We start from the raw sequence: 21216 nt of genomic DNA, 5'->3' as shown, positions 1-21216 counted from the left end.
CATCAATTCTTAAACTTAGTGTTTCATTCACCACCCATCCCATCCCTGCCAGTGAAGTCAACTGTGCTGACACAACAGTTTGGGGGAATGCAAAGGTAGTCCCCAGCCCAGTTATATAAGAAAACTTCAAGTACAGACAATAGAAAGGAAAGGGAACCCTTCTGAGAAGCAAGAGGAGATAGGTAGTCACGTTTTTAGAGGGTGGAGGAGAGTGTGGTGGGCAATGGAGACGTGTGATAAAGCCCTGGGCAAATCCATAGAGGACCCTGGATTCTATGCTAGCACCATAACAAACAAACAAAGCATGTATTCTCATCTTTCATGTTATACAAAGCAATAAAGGAATGGTAATATTTAGTTCTCATGACAACTGTATGTTACAGGCATACCTTATCCCTGTCACATGTTGGCACTGAAGAAACCTTTCAAAATTACTGGCTCTTAGGTGTTGGAGCAAAGATTTTTCATCCTGGTCTGCTGCTTATGAGGATTGTATTAAGGGTCCAAAGCATCGGAAAGCTGTGATGCTTGTAAAACAGATGGCCAACCCCAGGGGGAAGGTGGTGTAAGTTGTGTATCAGCCATGGTAAACTGGCCACACTGGCGGCGTATCTTGGGAGAGATGCCTACCAATAAGGGCACCTAGGAGAATGGAGCTCAGAAAGAAGCTGGTTCATATTAGAGGAAGCTACAAGGTGGGCTAAAAGCCAAACAGTGAGAAGCAATAGTAGGCTAGCTCACAGGAGGCAGCATCGCAAAATAACGGAACCAGAATAAAACATGGCAAAGACCTCACCTGTTTACACCCCGTTTTGCTTACTACTCAGCCACGCTGGGGCAAGCTAGCCCCATGTTATACATGACTGGGCTTGAGGAAATTAAGAAACTTGATGTCATTCCGCTAAGAGGTAAACCAGGATAGTGTATAGCCAAGTTGAAAACGACTGGTTTCCTGCACTGGCCTTTCCAAGTTCTTAGATTGGCCGTGGCTGAAGGCAGGCATCCATTAGAAGGCAACTAGTTATCAAAGATGTGCAGATGTGTGCTGAGAAGCCGGAGGACGACAGCTGAAGAGCCCTGAGCAGAGTGGGTTGTGAAAGGAGAAGAGGAAGGAAAGAACAAATAAGCTATACATTTCCTCCTGCCCCGTGTCACAAATGTAGCAAATTGGTTCCTACATACTTTTCTCCTGAACCCAGCAATTCACTTGGGATTCCTTTCAAACCCACAGTCCAGTCTTTACCATGTCAGATAAGATGCTTTTAGATTACACAGTTGAAACCCAGCCTTGTGGGAACATTTTCATCCTTGACTTGAATAATATTTACGTGTTTTAAGAAAATACATACTGCAAAGGAAAATACATTAGGATGTTAATATGACAGACTGAAAAAAAATAGAGACTAATCCATTCAAGGATCTGGGTAAACGGTAAATGGAAGGAGAAAGAAACAGATATAGTTCACTTGGGGTAAAAGCAAAATGTGCCTAGACTAAAACAGAAAAAGGGGGGAAGAGGAGGAGGAAACACTGCACCAATAACCAGGGAATGGCCTGGCTTAGGAAGCTGGCAGACGGAGATTGAGGGGTCACAGCAGACTGGAGCCCAAGACAAAATCCTACACTCATTAGAAAAGCAAGCAAACAGAAAAATGCATAACCATCAAGACTCTGCTGGTAATTCTACCACTAAAATTAGCCTCTGCTCAACACTGGGCCCCAAATCCAGGATGGACAATTTATCCTCTCACTGACACCTTCCCAACACAACAGTCGGCCCCTTGGGTTTCAGTCAGCTTTCTGCTAACACGCCTGCATTTTCAAAAGGCTTCTGGACTACTTTCCACACTGTACAAGATTAAAGTCCAAAGCTGCCCTCACCACAGACAAACTTCCCAGTCAGCAACTTATACTTTCTACCATGTACATTTTGGACTTCTCACACTTAGCTTCTACCAAGTCCTTAAAAAAAAAAAAAAAAAAAAAAAAAAAAAAAAAAAAAAAAAAAAAAAAAAAAAAAAGCAAAAAACAAAAAACAAAACAAAACAAAAACTGCCTTGATACAGTATCAGACAGAGGATCTCTGAAGACGCTGTCGCTGTTGAGGTCATTTTATATTATCCTCTACTGCTGGGTGTGAGGCCTATATTTAATAAGAGGGGTATGTATACCCAGTGAGACTTCCTGGGAGAAAACTAGTTTTTTTTTTTTTTTTTTTTTTTTTTTTTTTTTTTTTTTTTTTAATCTACACGTGAGTTATCAACTGGAGTTAGTTTCTGGGTTAGGAGTGGGGACATGAGTCCACTTCTCAGATCCAGGACCCCATTTGGTGTCAACCCATGCAAGCAAGCCCTGTGCATGCTGCCACAGCCTCTGCGATTCCATACATACACCCATCCTGCTGTGCTTAGGGGACCTTGTTTCCTTCAAGCACTCCTTCCCCTGAGACTCAAAACTTGCCACCTCTTCCACTACAGAAGTCTGAGTCCTGAGGAGAGAGATTTGATAGACACATCCCACTTAGGAATGAGTTTTCTAAGGTCTCTCACTCCCTCCTCATTATCTAGATGTGGGTTTCTGTATTTGTTCTCATCACTGCAGGAGGAAGCTTCTCTGATGGCAGCTAAGCAATGTACTGCTCTGAGTATAGCAGAATGTCCTTTATAGCTACCTTTCTTTAGCACGGGTATTACTTGGTTTTCCCCTAGGTGCCTTGCCCAGGGATGGGTTCCATCTTATGGAGTGAACCTTAAATTGAATCAGATATTATCTTAGAGTCACCATTGTCCACAGAAGAGTTTGTATCTGGGCTAGTGTTTACATTTCTCCTTTAGCAGCAGGAAGTACTCTTCCAGTGCCATGAACACTTGTCAGTCGGGGTGGGCTCTAGGTAGGTACCAGTTTGACTTCTGTGCTCAATGAGATGTGTAGCTGTTGGCTTCAATGATATCATCCTACTGTTGGCCTGAGTTGCTTGGAGGTTCCCCTTGGGCCACAACTTGAATAGATGTGACCCATTCCTATTACTGGAACCTTCATTTGGTGACAAGAGACGTCTAATTGGGACAATGTCTCCCCCATTATTTGATGATTTCGTTTAGATCAATTTCACACTTGTGTAGGTTTTAGGAAGTTTCTACTATATTAGGTTTCCATATGAGTCCTCAAAATGGCCATTTTAGCTGTCCCTCCCGTACTCTCCTCTTGACTCTCTTCTGCCCTCTGCCTCCCCACCTGATCCTAATGTTTGACCCCCCCATCCCATCCTTTCTGTATACAGAATGGCTTCCGGTTCTGCATTTTTGTGGGATTCCTATGTCTGTAAAATGTAGGTCTCTATCTATATGGGTTTCTCATACTTTTTCTTTGGCTCTTTTTTTTCTGATTGTTCTGTCCTATTCCAACTTGTCTCTCTAGCTCTACCTTATTGGATTGTAATTCCTTAACCACGCCTTTGTTTTCTACTGTGAGACATAGGGGAAGGATCCATATTGGAAGGGAGGTGGGGAGGAACAGGAAGGGTTGGAGGATGGTAAACTGTATCCAGAATATATTGCATGGAAGAAAAACTTATTTTCCATAAAAGAAAAATAAATAAAACAAGCCTTCAAGGGCTGGAGAGGTGGCTCTGTAGGTAAGAGCACTTGCTGTTCTTGCAGAAGGACTTGGTTCAACTCCAGCTTTCACAAGGAAGCTCAGACCTCTAATTCAAGTTTCAAGGGATCTGACAGCCTCTTCTGGCCACTTTGGGCAACAAACATACCTGTACCCTTGCAGGCAAACACTCCTAAAATAAATAGACAAATCTTAATACAAGGTGTCTACCCAACCCTGATCTTCAGAAATATTTTTCTTGGCTAATAATATCTCCTCTGTTCCATAAAGAATTAGAGCCTACGATAATAGTCAGTTGACATTTATGATTTGGTTCTTTTGTTATTGTGTGACATTTTTTTCTTCACTGACTTATCAGGTTTTTTAATTTCTAAAACTCCTTTCTCAGCCAGGTGGTAGTGGTGCACACCTTTAATACCAGCAGGAGAGGTGTGGTTGGTCCCATGCTCCCCTTGCAAAGGTGCTTGGGCTCACAGAGGAACCCTCAGCCGCCGTGCAGTGTGGAGATGAAGAGGATGCTGTCCTGGTCCTGCAGCTGGTAGTCCAGCTCTCCCTGGGGCAGGAAAGAGGGACAGGAACCATCAGAGCATGGTCCAGGTAATTGCCAGGCATTGGGACAGGGAAGAGAAAGCTCAAGAGGCAGAGGCAGGTGGATGCCTGAGAGTTTGAGGCCAGCCTGGTCTACAAGAGCTAGTTCCAGGACAGGCTCCAAAGCCACAGAGGAAACCCTGTCTCGAAAAACCAAAACACTCCTTTCTCTTCATCTGTTCATTTCTCCAGAACATGAAAGAATGTATAGACAGAACAATAGTAGATTCATGGATTTCTTAGAACAGCAACTCTCACATAGCATCATCTATGTTCAAGATAGAAATGGGAAGATACTTCAAAATGTATTTTAGTAAAATGAGTCCAACTCAGGAAGCATTTACTCAGTTTCCATCTGGTTGTCTCATAACTAATAATTTTGGTACAAATTAAAATCATCCAAGAACAGCCTTGGAAAAGAGACAAAAATTACAAAATGCTCCTTAGGTCCCTTGGGAGATCTAAGAAGGATACGCAGTTACCATCACGTTTCAAGGGTAGTTGCCCAAACCCAGGACAATAGAGCTTGTATTATATCTAGATTTTTCAGGTGCCAAAGTTTCCCCCACAGAATCCAATATCCACTAAAAGAATATCCTGGATGATAGGAAGCAAGTCAAACTGGTGATAATTCAGAGTTCCGTGTCTACCTACCCACTGACTTTGTAGAGGTACATGATCACACACTCTCCACTTTTCATGGAGGGTTGAGTATGAAAGCTACTTTCTGGGAACTTGGGTGTCACAGGCAGTCTTAGGACACCTTCTCCCACAGGACCCACTGCTCTGAATGTGACCCCCATTTGAGAAATCTATCTCATCTGACAGTACCCTGCTTAGTTTTTTCTTTTCCTCTGGAATGAGAATATTTCATGAGAATTATCAATTTCACCAACTCTATCCTATCATCTAAATCCTCCTACAACACAAATTAAATGCACATACTTACTTCAATGTGTTCAGATTGTGAGTGGGTATTTATGTGTACACACCAGTATACTTTTTATTTTAAGTACATGCACACAGCAACTTTTCTTTGAAAAAGAAAATCAATGCTATAATCAATATTATAGCTTATAACTACTTATTTGAGACTCTAGAAGAAGTCAAAACATTTGGCAATATTTTTTTCATCAGTCCAGAGAGCTCTTTCTTCCTCTGACTCCATTTTTCTTGGTCTTCATGGTTTTACATTTTTGGGTTTTGTTTCAACATGCTGCCATGTACCTTTCTACACTATCACTAAATACTCTGGACATTTGAGAAGAACATGTAAGGGCTCTGTGTTAGTTATTAAATGTCCCTTTAATAGACAAGTTTACATAGTTTATCACTGGTCTCCAAAGTCCTTAAGTGGCAGAAAATAATGCTAGACCTAAGAAAATTATGTCCATTCATCACAGAGAGGCTGAATGTGCAGCAAAAACTGTCATTTCTATGGTTGCAGGCTAAGAGTGAAAATGCTTGCCAGGTCTGTTATATAAAACCATCATAGCACCTTAGCTACTTCTGTGTAATGGCAAAATGAGAGTCACACCGTGATTTTAGTAAAACCGTCATTCTTTCAACAAAATCTTCTCTTTGCTGTCTCCGTCCCTGGAGGAAATCACCAACACACCTGGAGTTCAGCTGGGTAGCTGGCAAGGGGGCACAGGAGACCCAAGAAAGTACACCAGCTGGATCCTACTCTTCGTCAACACCATGGGCAGATCACGGGCATCAGAGATAGAGAAAGGGCATTTCTCAGAAGCATTCAGGGATTTGTTGGTAAGGCTTCTATGTATTACAGAGGGTAGTGCAGCATCTTCTATAAAGAGGACAACTCTACCTCTGGTACCATTTGTGTCCTATTAAAAGTTGTTTTTATTTTGAATAGTCATAAAATGCTTTCACATCTTTCCCATTAAGATCAAACTGGCTTACTGCTGAGTAAAATTCATAAAAGAAGGGCACCCTGGAATTTTCCTCTTTGCCTTGTTACAAGGTGGACATCAGGCCTTTGGTAGCATATGTAGTTGAGAAATTCTTTTTATAAGTTCCCATAAAAAAAGACTAGGACATGGTGCCCCAGCCTGTAATTAAATCAGCCTGGTAGAGCTTCCAGATGGGGACCTCAGAGAATGACACAACGGCCCAGCTTCTGTCACGTATTCCCTCATTCACTGTCCCCTCTGGGCAAGCAAGAACAGCACCAAGACAGACTCTCAATGAAACTGAGGGAAGGAAATTGTCTTATTTCCCTCCCTTGTATTCTCTAAGTGCCCTGCTCTTCTTAGATTTCTGTGTGATTGGCTATGCTGAGTTTTGCTTGGTTTTTTAACACCTACAGATGTTAGGATCTCCATACACACCACAGGAACCTGATTTGCTACTCCGCATTTCCTCAGACCTTACACCCTGCTGTGCGGGAGTCAGTAAACCTGAAAACCACTGGATGGCTTCAAAGCCACAACAACAAAAGGTACACCACCACTGAATATTCTAATACACACGCTTCTAAGGCGGAAGGCAGAACTTCCAAAGACCCTGGGTTTCCTAAGACACTGTCTCAAACACACACACACACACACACACACACCACCACCACCACCACCACCACCAACAACAACAACAACAACAACAACAATAAAAATTCAACTATCACTAACAGTGGGAGCCAATGTTCATCCTCTGTTCATTTTCTAAGAACTAGAAAAATAATAAAAAAATGTAAAGTAGGGTGTGAAAAAGGGTCCAGAAAAGGACATTTCTCAAGACTCCATTGAGCCCCCTAAAACAGAAGTCTTAGACACACTACTGCCAGAAATGTTTGAAAGGAGGTCTGTAGTTGTAAAACATGAGCTTTACATAAATCCAACACTGTATTAACATTGACAAAGTGGCAGCTATGGGGAACTCTTCAGATTAACACTCAAATACCATCTACATGTCCAGAGGACCTGAGAATAGTGTGATTCTCAGGTACTACAAATCACTACAAACACAAACAATTCATTGCTCAAAGAAATACAACAAAGTGTTTAGCAGAACAACACAGAAGGGCAAAAGAATCTTTAGGGGAAATCTCCATTAGTGTCACAGTTTTTTTTTTTTTTTTGACACTGTGTAAATCACAGAAAAAAAGGGTTTTTCTCTCATCCTCTCTCCCAAGGATCCTTGAGGCTGCCATGTAGAAAGCAGACCACATAAACTGCAACTCAAATGTAAACAAGATGTAGAAAAATATAGAACATGTGTCTAAAGCATATTTTCTTGACCCTGTCCTGCTGAAAGGTGCTCATTTCCTATTCTTGGTTTTAATCCATCACAATCGGCAGTCATCTTTAGTGCTATTATCTAATGCTTGGTCCACATGATTCTGTAAGTTTATATGCAGAAGATGGATATCAGTGAAGTCTTATTAATGTTATCTTCTAGCAGTAGTTGCTTACAAAGTATAAAGTTCTAAGATGCTAAGTAACAGTAACATGTTCCTTTGCTTCCTACTACTTTTGAAATAAAGAAAAGTAGTGGATAGCAATCAGGTAATCTTCATAAGATGAATGAATTATTTCCAAATTGAAGCAGTATACAGTAGCATGCTCCATGTTTGTATTTAACTTGCTTGCACAAGAAATGAGCACAGCGCCAAGAATTACAGTCTAATGAGCTAATGGTGAGCTGAGACAGTCACAGGACCAAATGCAGAGAGCCACTGAGTATCTGCTGGAGCATCACCTGAGAGTCTGGCTGATCGCTGAAAGGTCTCAGAAAGAAACAAAGCTATGTCAGACACAATGCAATCATATGTAGGGCGATGAGTGTTAAATGTGGCTTGACACATCAAGCAGGCTCATCCAGAACGCTGACCCTGACGGACTAAATATTAAAGGGCCCATCTTGAAGTCACATCGTCACCCAAACTGAATCCCAATAACACTAAAATTAAAGAAGAGGGCCTTCACGGGATATGAGAAAGCACAGCTAGCAGCCGAGTGCTTTAAGACATATGAAACATGTCCTCTGGGGTTCCCCTCACTAGTTACTCTACTTAGGAAAATATCGAGAAGGAATGAAGGTAGCATGGTGCTACATTTTAAAATACAAATAAAGAAATCAAATGATACTTCTGAATGTAGGAATGGAGAGTGCTGGATGTTGGGTGCATCACTGTTCAAGGCAGACATGGTTTCACCTTTAGGCTTCACTACAGGAACAAGGAAAAGACACAAGAAACTCAGGCTTCCAGGCAGCAAGGCCTTGTTGCTACTCTTCACTCTATCACCAGCAGCTTCTCAAGGATCAGGCAGTCAGAGCCTCGCTGGCACTCACCGGGACCTCCTCCTTGCTCAAAATATTGTAGGAGAATCAAGAATATTAAAGTAGTCATTGAGTCAGCAACTATAACAACAAATGCATCTTGGATGTTCACATGATCACCTTCACTCAGATTTGTTGTGGGATATTCATTTAGCTATATAAAGATGTGTTGCATTTTTTAACTATGTAAATATGTGTTGCGTTTATCTAACTACTTAACTTTCAGCTCTCTCTATCGTCCTACACTCCGAAGTATCATTTGATATCTTTACTAGTAATTTAAAATACAACAGCAAGTTGTGTTGCTGCCTTACCTTGTCTGTCTAAGGCATCTGACTGATTTAATGAAAACCTGAATGGCCAATAGTGAGGGAGGAGGTATAGGCAGGACTTCCAGGCAGGGAGAGTTAAGTAGGAGGAGGAATTTAGTCTCTGGGGAAGAAAGAAAAATAGACTAGACACCAGGGGCCAGCCATGGAGGAAGCAGGAAAGTAAGACATACAGAGTGAAAAAAAAAGGTAAAAGTCCCCCAAGGCAATACATAGATGAACAGATAAAGATTAAATTAAGTTGAAAGGGCTAGTGGGACAAGCCTAAGCTAAGGCCAGGCATTCATGATTAATACTAAGTCTCCTTGTCTTTATTTGGGAGCTGGTTGGCAGCCCAAGGAAAATTCCAACTACATAGATGTCTGGCCAAACATCACTTTCAGAGTTTTCTGAATAGCAAACATAAGTTAGCATATCTCAGTCAAAGCCCTGTTTCACTGTCCTGGTCTACTTTCCTGTACAGCTCATGTCTGTTCATGTCTGCTCATGAAGTTATATCTGCTCATCCATTTACCTCTTTGGTATGGTTATTGTTTGTAAGAAAAACTCAGGAATTCTTTAATCAATAGAACAACAAACAGTATGGGACACTCGTCAACAAACATCTAACAAAACTTGCTGTCAGAGCCAGAGAGACACTCAAACAAGTCAACACAACTGCTGTACCTGCTGTTCAAGCCAAGAGGGTGAACTTTCTTGCACAGAGGTAGAGGGACAGAATTAAGTCCACAAAGTTCCCAATGCTCCCAACACATATTACAATTAATAATAATAATAATAATAATAATAATAATAATACTATAATAATAATGTTTTTTAAAACCTAAAAAGCTAATGTGTGTATGTATGCATATATATATACATAGACATATACATATACATATACATATATATACATATATATATCAACACACATACACATATATGTGTGAAAGAACGTTTTGGCTAATCTTATAAGAGTAGAAAATTACACATACTTACAGAGAACAGTATTTCCTATTGTATATGGGTATCTTCCAGCACCATTCTTTAATAATTGGATATTGTTCTCCCATTGGTCATTCAAATATATAATAACCCATTTTTCTTTTTCTAAGAAAACACTGCCTAATATACTGCTTAAACTAGACTCAAAATTCATTCCAGTCAGAGTTTTGGGCTATTAATAAACTAAATTATTCCTAGCAGGATGAAATGTATCACTCAGGAGGTGGAAAGGGATGGTTGTATCTGCAACAACTACAGCCTTGGCTTTTGAGGGGTCTATTCTTCTTCCTATTTGTTCGCCAAGCACACTGTCAATTCACTGTCTTGTCTTTTTCCTTCCTGTAGTTTCCTGTGCCACCTTTTTTTCCCTCACACTTCTGCTTTTTGGTCGCTACGTCACAGGTAATGCCTACATTTAAAATACATCCTATTTAGTCTTTGAAGGTTGACAACACAAAATTTATTATTTGAGCAGGAGAGCCAAAGTCACCAGAAGGCTCAGCACATGTGAAGTGTAGCTACCACAGAAACAGGATCAGCTAACTCCATGGTCAATCTGTGCTCCTGGACCCCAGCCCTTTATCTGGTCTTTTAAGTGGTAACCACAGACCTCACCTGTTCCTTTTATCAATTAATCACTGGAGTTTAGAAGAAAACTAAATCTTCGCCAACGCCTACATCAGTGGCCTCACTTTATAAACAAGGAAACAAGGCCAAGAGGGGTTAAGTGACTTGTCATGGGTCACAAAAGTTATGAATTGACAGGATGTAGACACCCAGATCACAGACCAAACCTCCAAAGGCTGATATAAAAGTCCAAATAAGCTTAAATGTTTCATCCACAATGGAAGAAAGGGAAACTGACCAAAGAGCAAAGTTTGGAAATGAAGAACGGCCACTTTGGTACAAATACATCTACTGAACTCTCTATATAATTTGCCCCTTTTCCCCCTCACAAAACCAATCAGCAGTCATGGTAAAGAAAGAAATAGGCTAGGTCACTACACCAAGATGTTTTTGTTGTCATTTTTACTTTGGTAGTTTTTCATTTTCTCATACACTTAGTAGTGCTCAGTGTAGCATCTTCCATACTTAGCAGCCATTCCATGGTGCTGACCTCTAGTTCGGGCCGTTCCCTAATCAAAAGCAGCTGATTTTAATTTGTCTGTGCTCCAGTGTGAAAGCGTCTAAAGCTGCATTTGAGTGCAATCAGGTTAAGATTGGCTCCAATGGGAGGAAAATCCATACATATGTTGAAAAGATCTGAAAAAACGCCTGTATTCCCAACCTGATTACGACTTACATTTTTGCATGGTTTGTCAGAGCAGATCACTGAAATCAAATCAAGATGGGAAGGGGGGATAAAGTGGTTTTCTTCTCCATTCTTCCATAATCAGCGTGACCTGCCGAAGAAAGGGACTTTTCCTTCTCTCACCTGAGGCAAGGTGGGGCTCTCCGCTGGAGGTTATACCAATTTTTAAGCAACCACGGCCCAAATTCCAAAATTAATTTCTTAGTTCTTATAGCCTACATTTGTAAATAGAAGCCATTTTACTACAGAGTCATTAATTGCTACCAATTTATTTTCCTTTAAATCAAACGAAACAAGTTTCAACAGATCTTTGAAACCTTGTTATAAGTAAACCCAAGCATGTTTACTCTTTGACTAAATTTGGACAAGAAAAAGTAGCAAACTGACAATTAGATAGCTATAAGGATAAGAGTAATGCTTAACGGATAAAATATGGTGAAAACCTAAGTACAATTGGAGCTAGAATCCATCTCTGATTTATTTGTCAGGAGAAGGAAACTAGAAAATCAAGCTTAAGTGATTTTTTTTTTTGGTACAATTTAAATTATCAGTAGAGTCACCTCATTCCATTAAGATGGTAACTGTTGGTAGCACAATGCACAGAAAGGTGATAAATATTACGGCTAATGACCTATCTGCTCTCTAGAAAATTTTCAATCTTGACTGAAGTCAGGACACAATAAAAGGCTTGAAAAGGGGTGTTGTAGAGGAGTGTTTGGTCTCTTGTTACACATAAGCATGTTTGTTACAGGAATATTTTCAGTTTGATTCTTGCTATTAACGTAAACCACAATTGCAGGACCATGCTGCTCAAAGAAGGAGTGGGGGAAGGGGCCAGCTATATAAATAATATACAACAAAGAACGTCTTTCTTTTCGATACCTGAATACATCAGGTTTGCTTTTAGGCCAAAGGTTGCAGGTTAAATGCTCTCAGCTATCCAAGAAGTGGCTTATTAGTTTTGTAAGAAAATATTTTCTTATATTTTGACTGAAAAATACCCACTTTAAGTGAACAAAACCATCCTTGTTAGTACAAAGCAGAGCCCCCCCCCCCAAAAAAAAACTTGTTTGAAAGGCCCAGTAAGGAAAAGCAAGACTAATTCAAGAGGAAAAGCTGCCTCCTCCACGGGAGCTTCTGAATGTGGGTCTAATAGTCCACAGAGGCTGGCTGGAGTCTTCCGGTCTTCAGGGTTTTGCCTTTCTGAATGGATCATAGACATTCTCTACAGGGAGGGATAAATCCATTTTAGCATCTACATGTCTCTTTCGGGGCTAGAGTTAAAAAGTTGAAAAGTTACACACTAACAGAGGGTGAGTGAGGGGAAGAGGCAACCAAAAATTTGCGTTATTTTCTGAGGCAATTTTCCAAACACAACTTGCTTTTTGCTTTGGTTTTCGATTTGTATGCTTTAAAAAAAAAAAAAAGCTCAGTTTCATCTGCGGCAGCATGGCTTGGGCTAGTGATATAATCAATGTCAACAAGTGATTACAGCTTGGAGAAGCATTGTGAAAACTCCTTATCAAGATGCTGGTGAGATGGCCTGGTCCGTAACATGCTTACAGCACCAGCCCAGAGACCTAAGTTCCTAGACCCAGCACGCACAGAAGTCAGGCATGTCAGTAACTCCAGCCCTGGGGAGGGTGCACAGAGACAGAGGGCCCTAAGGTCTTGCTAGTCAAAATAGTGAGTTCCAGGTCAGTAAGAGGCCACGTCTCAGAAAGGTTGGAAACAATCAAGGGAGGTGGCAAATGTTACCGTCTGGCCTGCACATGCGCACACATGTATACACAACACACAAACACATGCATGCATACAAGAATTGCATTTTGACCTCCGGATTCTGTGTTGTCCAACACCTCGCTAAGCACTCCTCTCCTCATTTCCAAATGAGCCTAATCCGGCTATTACAGAATAATGACTGTAAATCGGTATAATTATTACAAAGAGTTAAACGCACACATACCAGTAGCTGTTTTCTACAAATTATTATCAAAACAAAGAAAAGGGGCTAATTGTGGTGACAATAAGACAGGGCTTTTTCCTCCCAGTGTTTGGCTAAGTTTATTTTAAGTTGTCATCTTCAACTAGTGATGATTTCACAGATTCCATAAACCCTTCCTAGTCTAAGTGCTTCTCAACTGAAAGTTGGCCTCTTCCTTCTAAGCAAAGGCAGGCTTCACAAGGGCCTGCTTCTATGGAAGGAAAAAAAAAAAAAAGACACACCACAAAAAACAAGCCACCCTTTCAGAAATCTCATTGTAGACAGCACACTCATATTCCTTCAGGTTAGTTTTCAAATATTATGATAGCAAATTAAATGTTCACTCCATGTGCATCGAAACTTAGGTACCTGCTTCCCAAATAGAGTTTTAGCTCCTCTCCACTGTTACTTTCAGGTTTCCAGCATGGATAGATGGATAGCATTTGCAGGGGGGGGGGATTCAGAAAGCACACAGCATGAGAGAGCGGTTAGTCAGACCCACCTCCTGGACAGTGCCTCACGGTCATCTTGCATCGCCTGGACTCAGCAATGGTTGGGCATGGTATTGTGTCTTTTGCCGGCTTTTTGACAATCTGCCGCGTTCTGGTTTCCAGGCCCCATTTAAATCCACAAGAGTGGTTGTTTCTGCTACACGGTCCCCACTCACTCCAATGACCGACTTCACAGCCTTCTGATGAAGATTTCAAAAATACAAACACAGACAGCGGTTGGGGATCCACTATTCATCTGATATAAAATTAATACAACTATGTTTATCCACTGCCTACACACACACACACACACACACACACACACACACACACACACACACACACACACACATATATACCCAGCTTATGTAGCCCTGTATACAGGATCTGAACTCATCTGTCAAGAACTACGGTTGTTTAAATCACAGAGCACTGACAGCTAAGACAAACAAATGCCACAGAAGTAACGAAGGAGCTGTTGCTTTCCATTTGTCCTGTTTTGGAAGGGTTACTGATGGCCGGTCCTAAATGCAAAACTCTGTCATCTCCAAACTAGAAGGCACTGTTTTCACTGCACGGTGGAAGCCACCGTCTATCAGGCTAATTTTGTATTGCCCTACCACAAATCCCTAACTGCGTTTGGTTTATTTTACAAATACTGGGAAACAAGTACTGGGAGGTTGGCAAGGACCTCTCTCTCTCTCTCTCTCTCTCTCTCTCTCTCTCTCTCTCTCTCTCTGTGTGTGTGTGTGTGTGTGTGTGTGTGTGTGTGTGTGTGTGTGTGTGTTCTGATTTGGCCTATTTCTATCTATTCTTGTATTTATTTAGCCTCTGTACCCATAGCATATAATACAATCTTAAAAATTAACAGATATCTGCTGCAAAAAAACAGTATCTATTTTCCTAGGTATAGGCAACTTTTAGTGTCCCTTTTATAAGACCACTGAGCAGTGGTGCAGGTGGAAATAGCATAGTGAAGCTGCAGAGTTGAGTCTCCTCATCGACTTTAGACTGAAAAACTCCTCACACGAGACCTGAGTTCATGATTACACCGTGTTTTCAGTCTCAGTGGGCAACACATTTAAAATTGTTATATAGGGTGATGCATGGGATTCTGTCAAGCAATATTCTGGACCTTCCCATTTACAGTTTGCAGTGGGTGTGATTCTTGCTTCTCAGAAGCTAAGACCACACTCAGATGTTTTTTGTGGCTTTTTCACTTTTCAAATGGGTGGTAAAGCTGCATGTACTAACTTATACATGAATATTATAATTACAAATTATAATATTTTATAATTTAAGTGAAGGCTCCTCCACAAAATGTTCCAACTATCTATAACTGCAAAATGCTCCAGCAATATTTCTAAAGAAAGAACTGCCAAGATCCATTTTAAAATCACTCCATTTAAGGGGATGGGGAGCATAATTGATAATTCATAGCTCTGCCGCATTTCTAATCAGATATGTATGCAGCTACTAAAATTTGAGGCAAGTGAGCATGAAATTACAGCTAAGATCAAATCCACATTTGTCACTTGACCAGCTGATCAATTGTGTGCGTGCATACACACATCCCACAGCGTTTAATCAACACTGACATATAAACTTCATATGAAGTTTTCCCAAACCTGTGATTATTTTTTCACACTATGTATGTTAAAGTATATATTCTATACATCTAACATTCAATTACAACCAAAGCTGTTTTAATGAACTAGGTAACACACAGCCAATCACTAAGAAAATATATATTTGGGCAGAAAAAATATTCTTTCAACTTTTTTGGTACACAGCTGGCTAAACAAGATGCACCATGGTTTGTTTATTTGCATGGCTAAGGCAATAGAACATATGGCATGACAGAGCTCAGAAGTTTTGCTTTTCTCTAAATGAAATGCTTTTCTCTAATGGTACTATGGTGGTTCGAATAGCTATGGCCCCCATAGACTCATGTGCTTACATGCTTGGGCCACAGGGCGCCCCAATATTAGGAGGTGTGGCCTTGGTGGAAAAGGTGTGGCCTTGTTGGAATAGGTGTGGCCTTGGTGGAATAGGTGTGGCCTTGTTGGAATAGGTGTGGCCTTGGTGGAATAGGTGTGGCCTTGGTGGAATAGGTGTGGCCTTGGTGGAATAGGTGTGGCCTTGGTGGAATAGGTGTGTCCTTGTTGGAAAAGGTGTGGCCTTGGTGGAAAAGGTGTGGCCTTGGTGGAATAGGTGTGGCCTTGGTGGAATAGGTGTGGCCTTGGTGGAATAGGTGTGGCCTTGGTGGAACAGGTGTGGCCTTGGTGGAACAGGTGTGGCCTTGGTGGAATAGGTGTGGCCTTGGTGGAATAGGTGTGGCCTTGGTGGAGGAAGTGCCTCATCACAGGGCAGGCTTTGTTCTCATATACACACAATCTACAACCAGTACACAGTTTCCTTCTGTTGTCTGTGGGCTAAGATGTACAACTCTCAGCTCCTTTTCCAGCCCCATGTCTGCCCGCACACTGTCACGTCCCACTATGACGATAACAGACTAAACCTCTGAAACTGTAAGCCATTACAATTAAACGTTTTTTTTCTTTATAAGAGTTTCCAGGGCCACGGTGTCTCCTCACAGCATTAGAAACCCAAACTAAGGCAAGTACCAATAATTTATTAAGAGAATAAGAAATGGGTATATTACAGATGATAATCTTTATCAGTCCCTTAAGTAGGTTAACTCAGCAAATACATAACTAGCAAATTTTGGAACAAAGACACCCATCATCATACTGTCTAAACTATTTAGAATCAGCAAACAAACCTTTCTGTTCTAATGAGCAATAGAACTCAAGTACTTTTAGGGTGACTATATCCAATATGAATATTTTTACAAATAGGCATGGAAATGTACACTGGAGAGTTGAATTAAGACCCACTCACCTACACATTCCATGGTCTCATCTAATGGTGCAAAACCATCCGGGCATTCATCGAAGCATCGGCCTCTATGCAAATAAAAGCCTACTTTGCACTTGGTACAAAAGTCTTTGCTAAAGCAAGAGTCACAGTTTTCTATTCTGCATCCTATAATTTCAAAAAGAAAAAAAATAGTTAAGGTATATTTTGCATTTTACAAATCACATTACATAAACTCATTGGTGACCTTAACCAAAACACTAATGGTCAAAGAAATACATGTCCAGTGCTTTTATTTTCTTATGTTAGAGCATTCTAACTCACCCCTGCCTGATTCCTTCAACAGCTTTCTGCATTGCTAACCGAGTGCCAGCAAAGGGCCTGAGGCAGCAGGAGACTCCAGAAAAGTCTGGATGTCCAAATGGGATTAAAGTAGATGGTTACAAGGAATAGACTCCTACTACAAATTACGTCACCTCAAAGACTGAAATCTGCACTGCCTTCCAGAGTTCCACAATGGGAAGCAGAGTGGGAAGTCTAGTCGGTAGTTTCTGTTTGCAGATAGTCAGTGACTTAAGAATTCAAATTTCAAAGTATTTTTACATGCCTGCTGGATTACCTAAAGCACCAGTCAATGTTATCTTCCTGTTTTTTTTTGGTTGTTGTTTGTTTTTTTTTTTTCATCAAATGCTGTGACACGGGTAGGGGAAAGGAAGGATGAAGTCATTTTGTGGAAACCTCGCTGCCCAAAGGCCTCTCTATACATTTCCATGTACTCTTCCCAGTTGGGTGGAGCACATAATTTATAAATGAGGACCCTGGGAACTAAGAAACAGTAAGTCGCACAGGGAACAGCAGCTGCTTTGGTTCTGACTGGGCTTCTCTCTAAACCCAGTCTCCTTTCAAGATTATGGTAGAGACGTACAATCACATATATAAATCTACTGATGAAGTCCAGAGATAGAAGCAACGGGGAATCAGAAACATGCTATGTTTCAACCGAAAGACATAAGGTTCCAACCAGGTGTTTAAAGAAAGTAATTAATAGATTTGAATTCTACATTCAGATTCTCGGGAAAAGCCGGTGACATCTGGGCCAGACATCAGTGGCAGGCATGGGTAGCAAGGAGTATGCTTCCTGGGGGAACAGCAAAGGAGGTGGCAGGTTGGTTAACCGAAAGGCCGGGGTCTCAACAGATTGTAGTCAATGGTTACTTGCACCAGATTTAACTGTTGCTGATCATCGGGACCCAAAGTGATATGCAAACTTCACAGAATCACACACCCCATCCTTCTACAGGTCCCCAGGGCTACATTCGTGTCTGAAGGACTCTGAGAAGACTTCAGGCATACATTTCTACAAACTGAGAGATAATTGGAGTTAATCTTGTACCCTAACCCACTACACACAACACAAACCTGGTCCATGAGCTGGCTTGTTGGAGCCCATTTCCTATGGTGGGGATGCCATGCTCAGTCTTAATGCATGGGAGAGGGGCCTGGCCCTGCCCCAACCTATTGTGCCAAACTATGTTGACGCCTCATGGGAGCCATGACTCGTGAGGAGGAGTAGACTGGGGGTGGGCTATGGGAGTGTGGGGCGGGGGGAGTAAGTATGCAAGTGAGAACTGTGATTGGAATGTAGAATGAAATCCAAAAATTAAAAAAAATGGAAAAATAGATAATTGGAGTTGAAATATAACTGAAATAAAAAGTCCCTTTGGCTTAAATGTTTAAACACTGAGACAATAATTTCAGAAATTAGCAAAAGTCTAAACAGTTGTCTAAAATACATTACATAATGGTAATTTTTAAGCTATAACCAAAAAAAATTGACAGGTCCCTGCCTTTCCATTTGGTCTATACACCCATCTTTTGTGTACTACCTGACCACCATGGTGCACCTAAACTGAATACCATCAAATGTAGAGCCAGAACACCAAGAATCTATGGGTTAAAAGCCACCCGTAAATTATGGCGTTGCTTCTTCGCTTGGGGAAGAAAACAGTGGGCACAGAAGTATAGCCTGTCACCCTATTACAGGGTCATTTGTAGTCTTAAATGCTGTAGCCTACATTTTAATAAACAGAGGCCTACAGCTGGACAGGAGCCTCTCAATCATGGTCAAACTACATGACCAGTATGTCCACAAATTGTTGGTTCCCTTGCTATGTTTTTTTCAAGAGGCAAGCAGCCTTCTCCATTACAGAATTATTTTCCAAGACACGATAAGCTTCCCAATGGATGAAACAGAAGAGAGTAAAGGAACCCCCCCCAAAAAAAAAAAAACAATCTATATTGTTTTAAATAGAGGAAGACTCCATACTTCAATCAGCCATTACCTACAAGGTCTGATTTGGCTTTCAAATATATTCCGCACAGTTAAGTCTTTTGGACAAAAAGTGAGAAAGTTATAGCAACAAGCATTTGGGATTAATTTTACGAGATTTTTTTTTTTTGCTGATCTTTACTGTTCCTTAAAGCTCTCTTCCCTCATTCCACCCCTTGCTCCGATACGACTTCAGGAATGCAGAATTTCCCACGTGCCTTTCATTCTCCCTGCAGTCCTTTGGGACGGTGTCAGGCATAAATCCAGCAGGAGAAAAAGCTTAATTATGCACTCTCAAATCTGATACATTTGAGACACCAACAGGAGAATACTATAACCACTAAAAAGCACACTGGGAATTAGAAGCAATGGCTTCGAGTAAGTGCTAAGGTTTATTGCGAAGTGGAAAAATGGGGGTGGAGCAGGCTACAAGTTATGTGCAACACGAGACAACCAGGACATGTGGGGGGGGTGTACAGACGTGTGGACCAAGTGCATGGAGACACCAATGGGAGGGAGGGATGGTAGAATCGTGAAACGTCAAAAAGTGTTGCGTTCCTAAATCTTATGAAACTATGATATTTGCAATTTACTTATACAATGAAAATAACAGAAAAGATTATTTTAGATGTATACAACTGAATAAACTACCTAGGTTTGCAAACAAACAAACAAACAAAAAAGACTCTTCACTGACCCTATGAAACAACCCTTTTGATTTCAACAGGGAAAAACAAGTAACACTGCAGAGCATGCCTCAAGCCTTCAGATTTGGGGACACAAACTTAGAGCCTGAGGAATGCCTAACTCGCTTTGACCTTCAAACTATATTCATGTTCATTTAACCATTTCTTGCCGGGTCCTCCCGTTTAGTAGGATTCTGCCAGGTAACATTTTCCCTTCCGTTGTAAGAAAAACAAATCGCCCTACAATACTCTCTGTGCAGTAACGCATTCTTTACAAGCTTGGATTGGCACTGAGTGCACACATCTAGAACCCTAATGGTCTTCCTGGGTGCTATGGATGTACAGTTTCCGTCACAGACTCTTCATACAGTTCATCACTTTGACCTTCTAACTAGCAACGTGTGAGCCTCTTTCTCCAGAAATTACCCCTTGATGTGCTTTGTCGCCTGGAAACCTGTCTCACTGGCCCCAGGTCCCCTTAACCCGATTTGTTCGAGTCTCCGGGAGGTAATGCTTATGAGTGGAAGGGTAATCTCTTGGTGGCCTCACAGTCCTGTACTCATCAGGGAGCCACGCCCCCAGTACCTCATAAGCCATAAGCTTGTTACCCTCAATTAACTAATTTTGTGTCTTTTCACACACAAAAGTCATTCTAAATAAAATTTTAAAACATTAAAAAAAAAGTTTTGGGGGACATACAGAAATTTTCTTTCTCCCCTAAAGTTGTATTAGGATCACTTCACAGAAAGAGCTGCAGTCTCTTAACTGTTTCTCATGTGTGTATTCAGAAACCTCTTTGCAAAACATAAATGTAATGGGTTAAACACCATTTACCCACCAACGGGAACATACAATAGTTGGTTTAACCTTTGAAAATTTTATACTGCATAATAGGTATATCAAAATTTACTAAGCATAGGCCTCTGTTACGAAAGTATGTATTTTAAGTCCTTGTTCAGAATGTTAGAACCGACTTTAGCCAACTTACACGCGTCTTAATTACAGTGCCTCCTCAAAAATGCAATCCACCAAGTGAGGACTGCCAATATTGGTTTAAGTAAAATTACTGTCCAAGTGAAACCGTGGCCAAATGCAGCCTGACAGGGCTGTCACTGGGCCACAAGGGCTTATTCCAGCCAAGAAGCAGAAAAGTATGCTGGGCAACCCCCTCTCCTGTCTTCCCAACACCACCCCATACAGGCTCTAAAGTAACATTTTTCAAATTATACTGTAGTCTAGTTCATTCCAAGCATTCTCCGAGAACCTAGTATGTGCCCAGTATGCTGCCAGACCCTAAGAACATGGTTCGTTAACACCCATCCCTCAGTCCCAGGGATCCCGGTGCCAAAGTGATGGACCACAGCCACGCGGCACTAACATGATATTGAAGATAATAGAATAAATTGTAGAGGTACATGCTGGCTACATTGCTGGCAGAGACCAAGGGTCCATTTCTGTTCTCCCATTAAATTTTTATTTGGTTCAGTTTATGAATTCTCCATTTCTGGAACAACGCTGGCCATGGAGTGGAATTTTAGCACTTGCCAAGTAAACAAATCATGGATGCCATTTAAAAACTCAATTTCTTTACTATCTGGATACAAAGTATAAGATTGCTAGCTTGTACACTCTGTGCATCTCAGATATGAAAAAAATACAAAATAAACCACCCTTGCCAGCTATAGAGAACTACAAATCATACAAGAATAATCAGTA

General features: G+C 41.0%; 1 protein-coding gene across 3 annotated transcripts in view; it reads right to left on the bottom strand.

Annotated features, from left to right (window-relative positions):
* Rspo2 (R-spondin 2) overlaps positions 1–21216 on the bottom strand; it is a 142645-nt gene that overhangs the window by 42375 nt on the left and 79054 nt on the right. For 2 of the 3 annotated variants that reach the window (XM_035449648.1, XM_027431450.2), the window contains exons 3-4: positions 16510–16653; positions 13617–13805 (exon numbers count right to left, since the gene is read on the bottom strand). In XM_035449648.1, coding sequence (XP_035305539.1) covers positions 13617–13805; positions 16510–16653 — 333 coding nt within the window. The remainder of the gene's footprint in view (positions 1–13616; positions 13806–16509; positions 16654–21216) is intronic. The other variant, XM_035449649.1, reaches the window with a different exon arrangement.

The sequence above is a fragment of the Cricetulus griseus genome, chromosome 10, assembly GCF_003668045.3.
Source record: "Cricetulus griseus strain 17A/GY chromosome 10, alternate assembly CriGri-PICRH-1.0, whole genome shotgun sequence".
NCBI lineage: Eukaryota > Metazoa > Chordata > Mammalia > Rodentia > Cricetidae > Cricetulus > Cricetulus griseus.
Note: the sequence above shows the minus strand (reverse complement) of the source record. Positions and strands in the feature narration are given on the sequence as shown.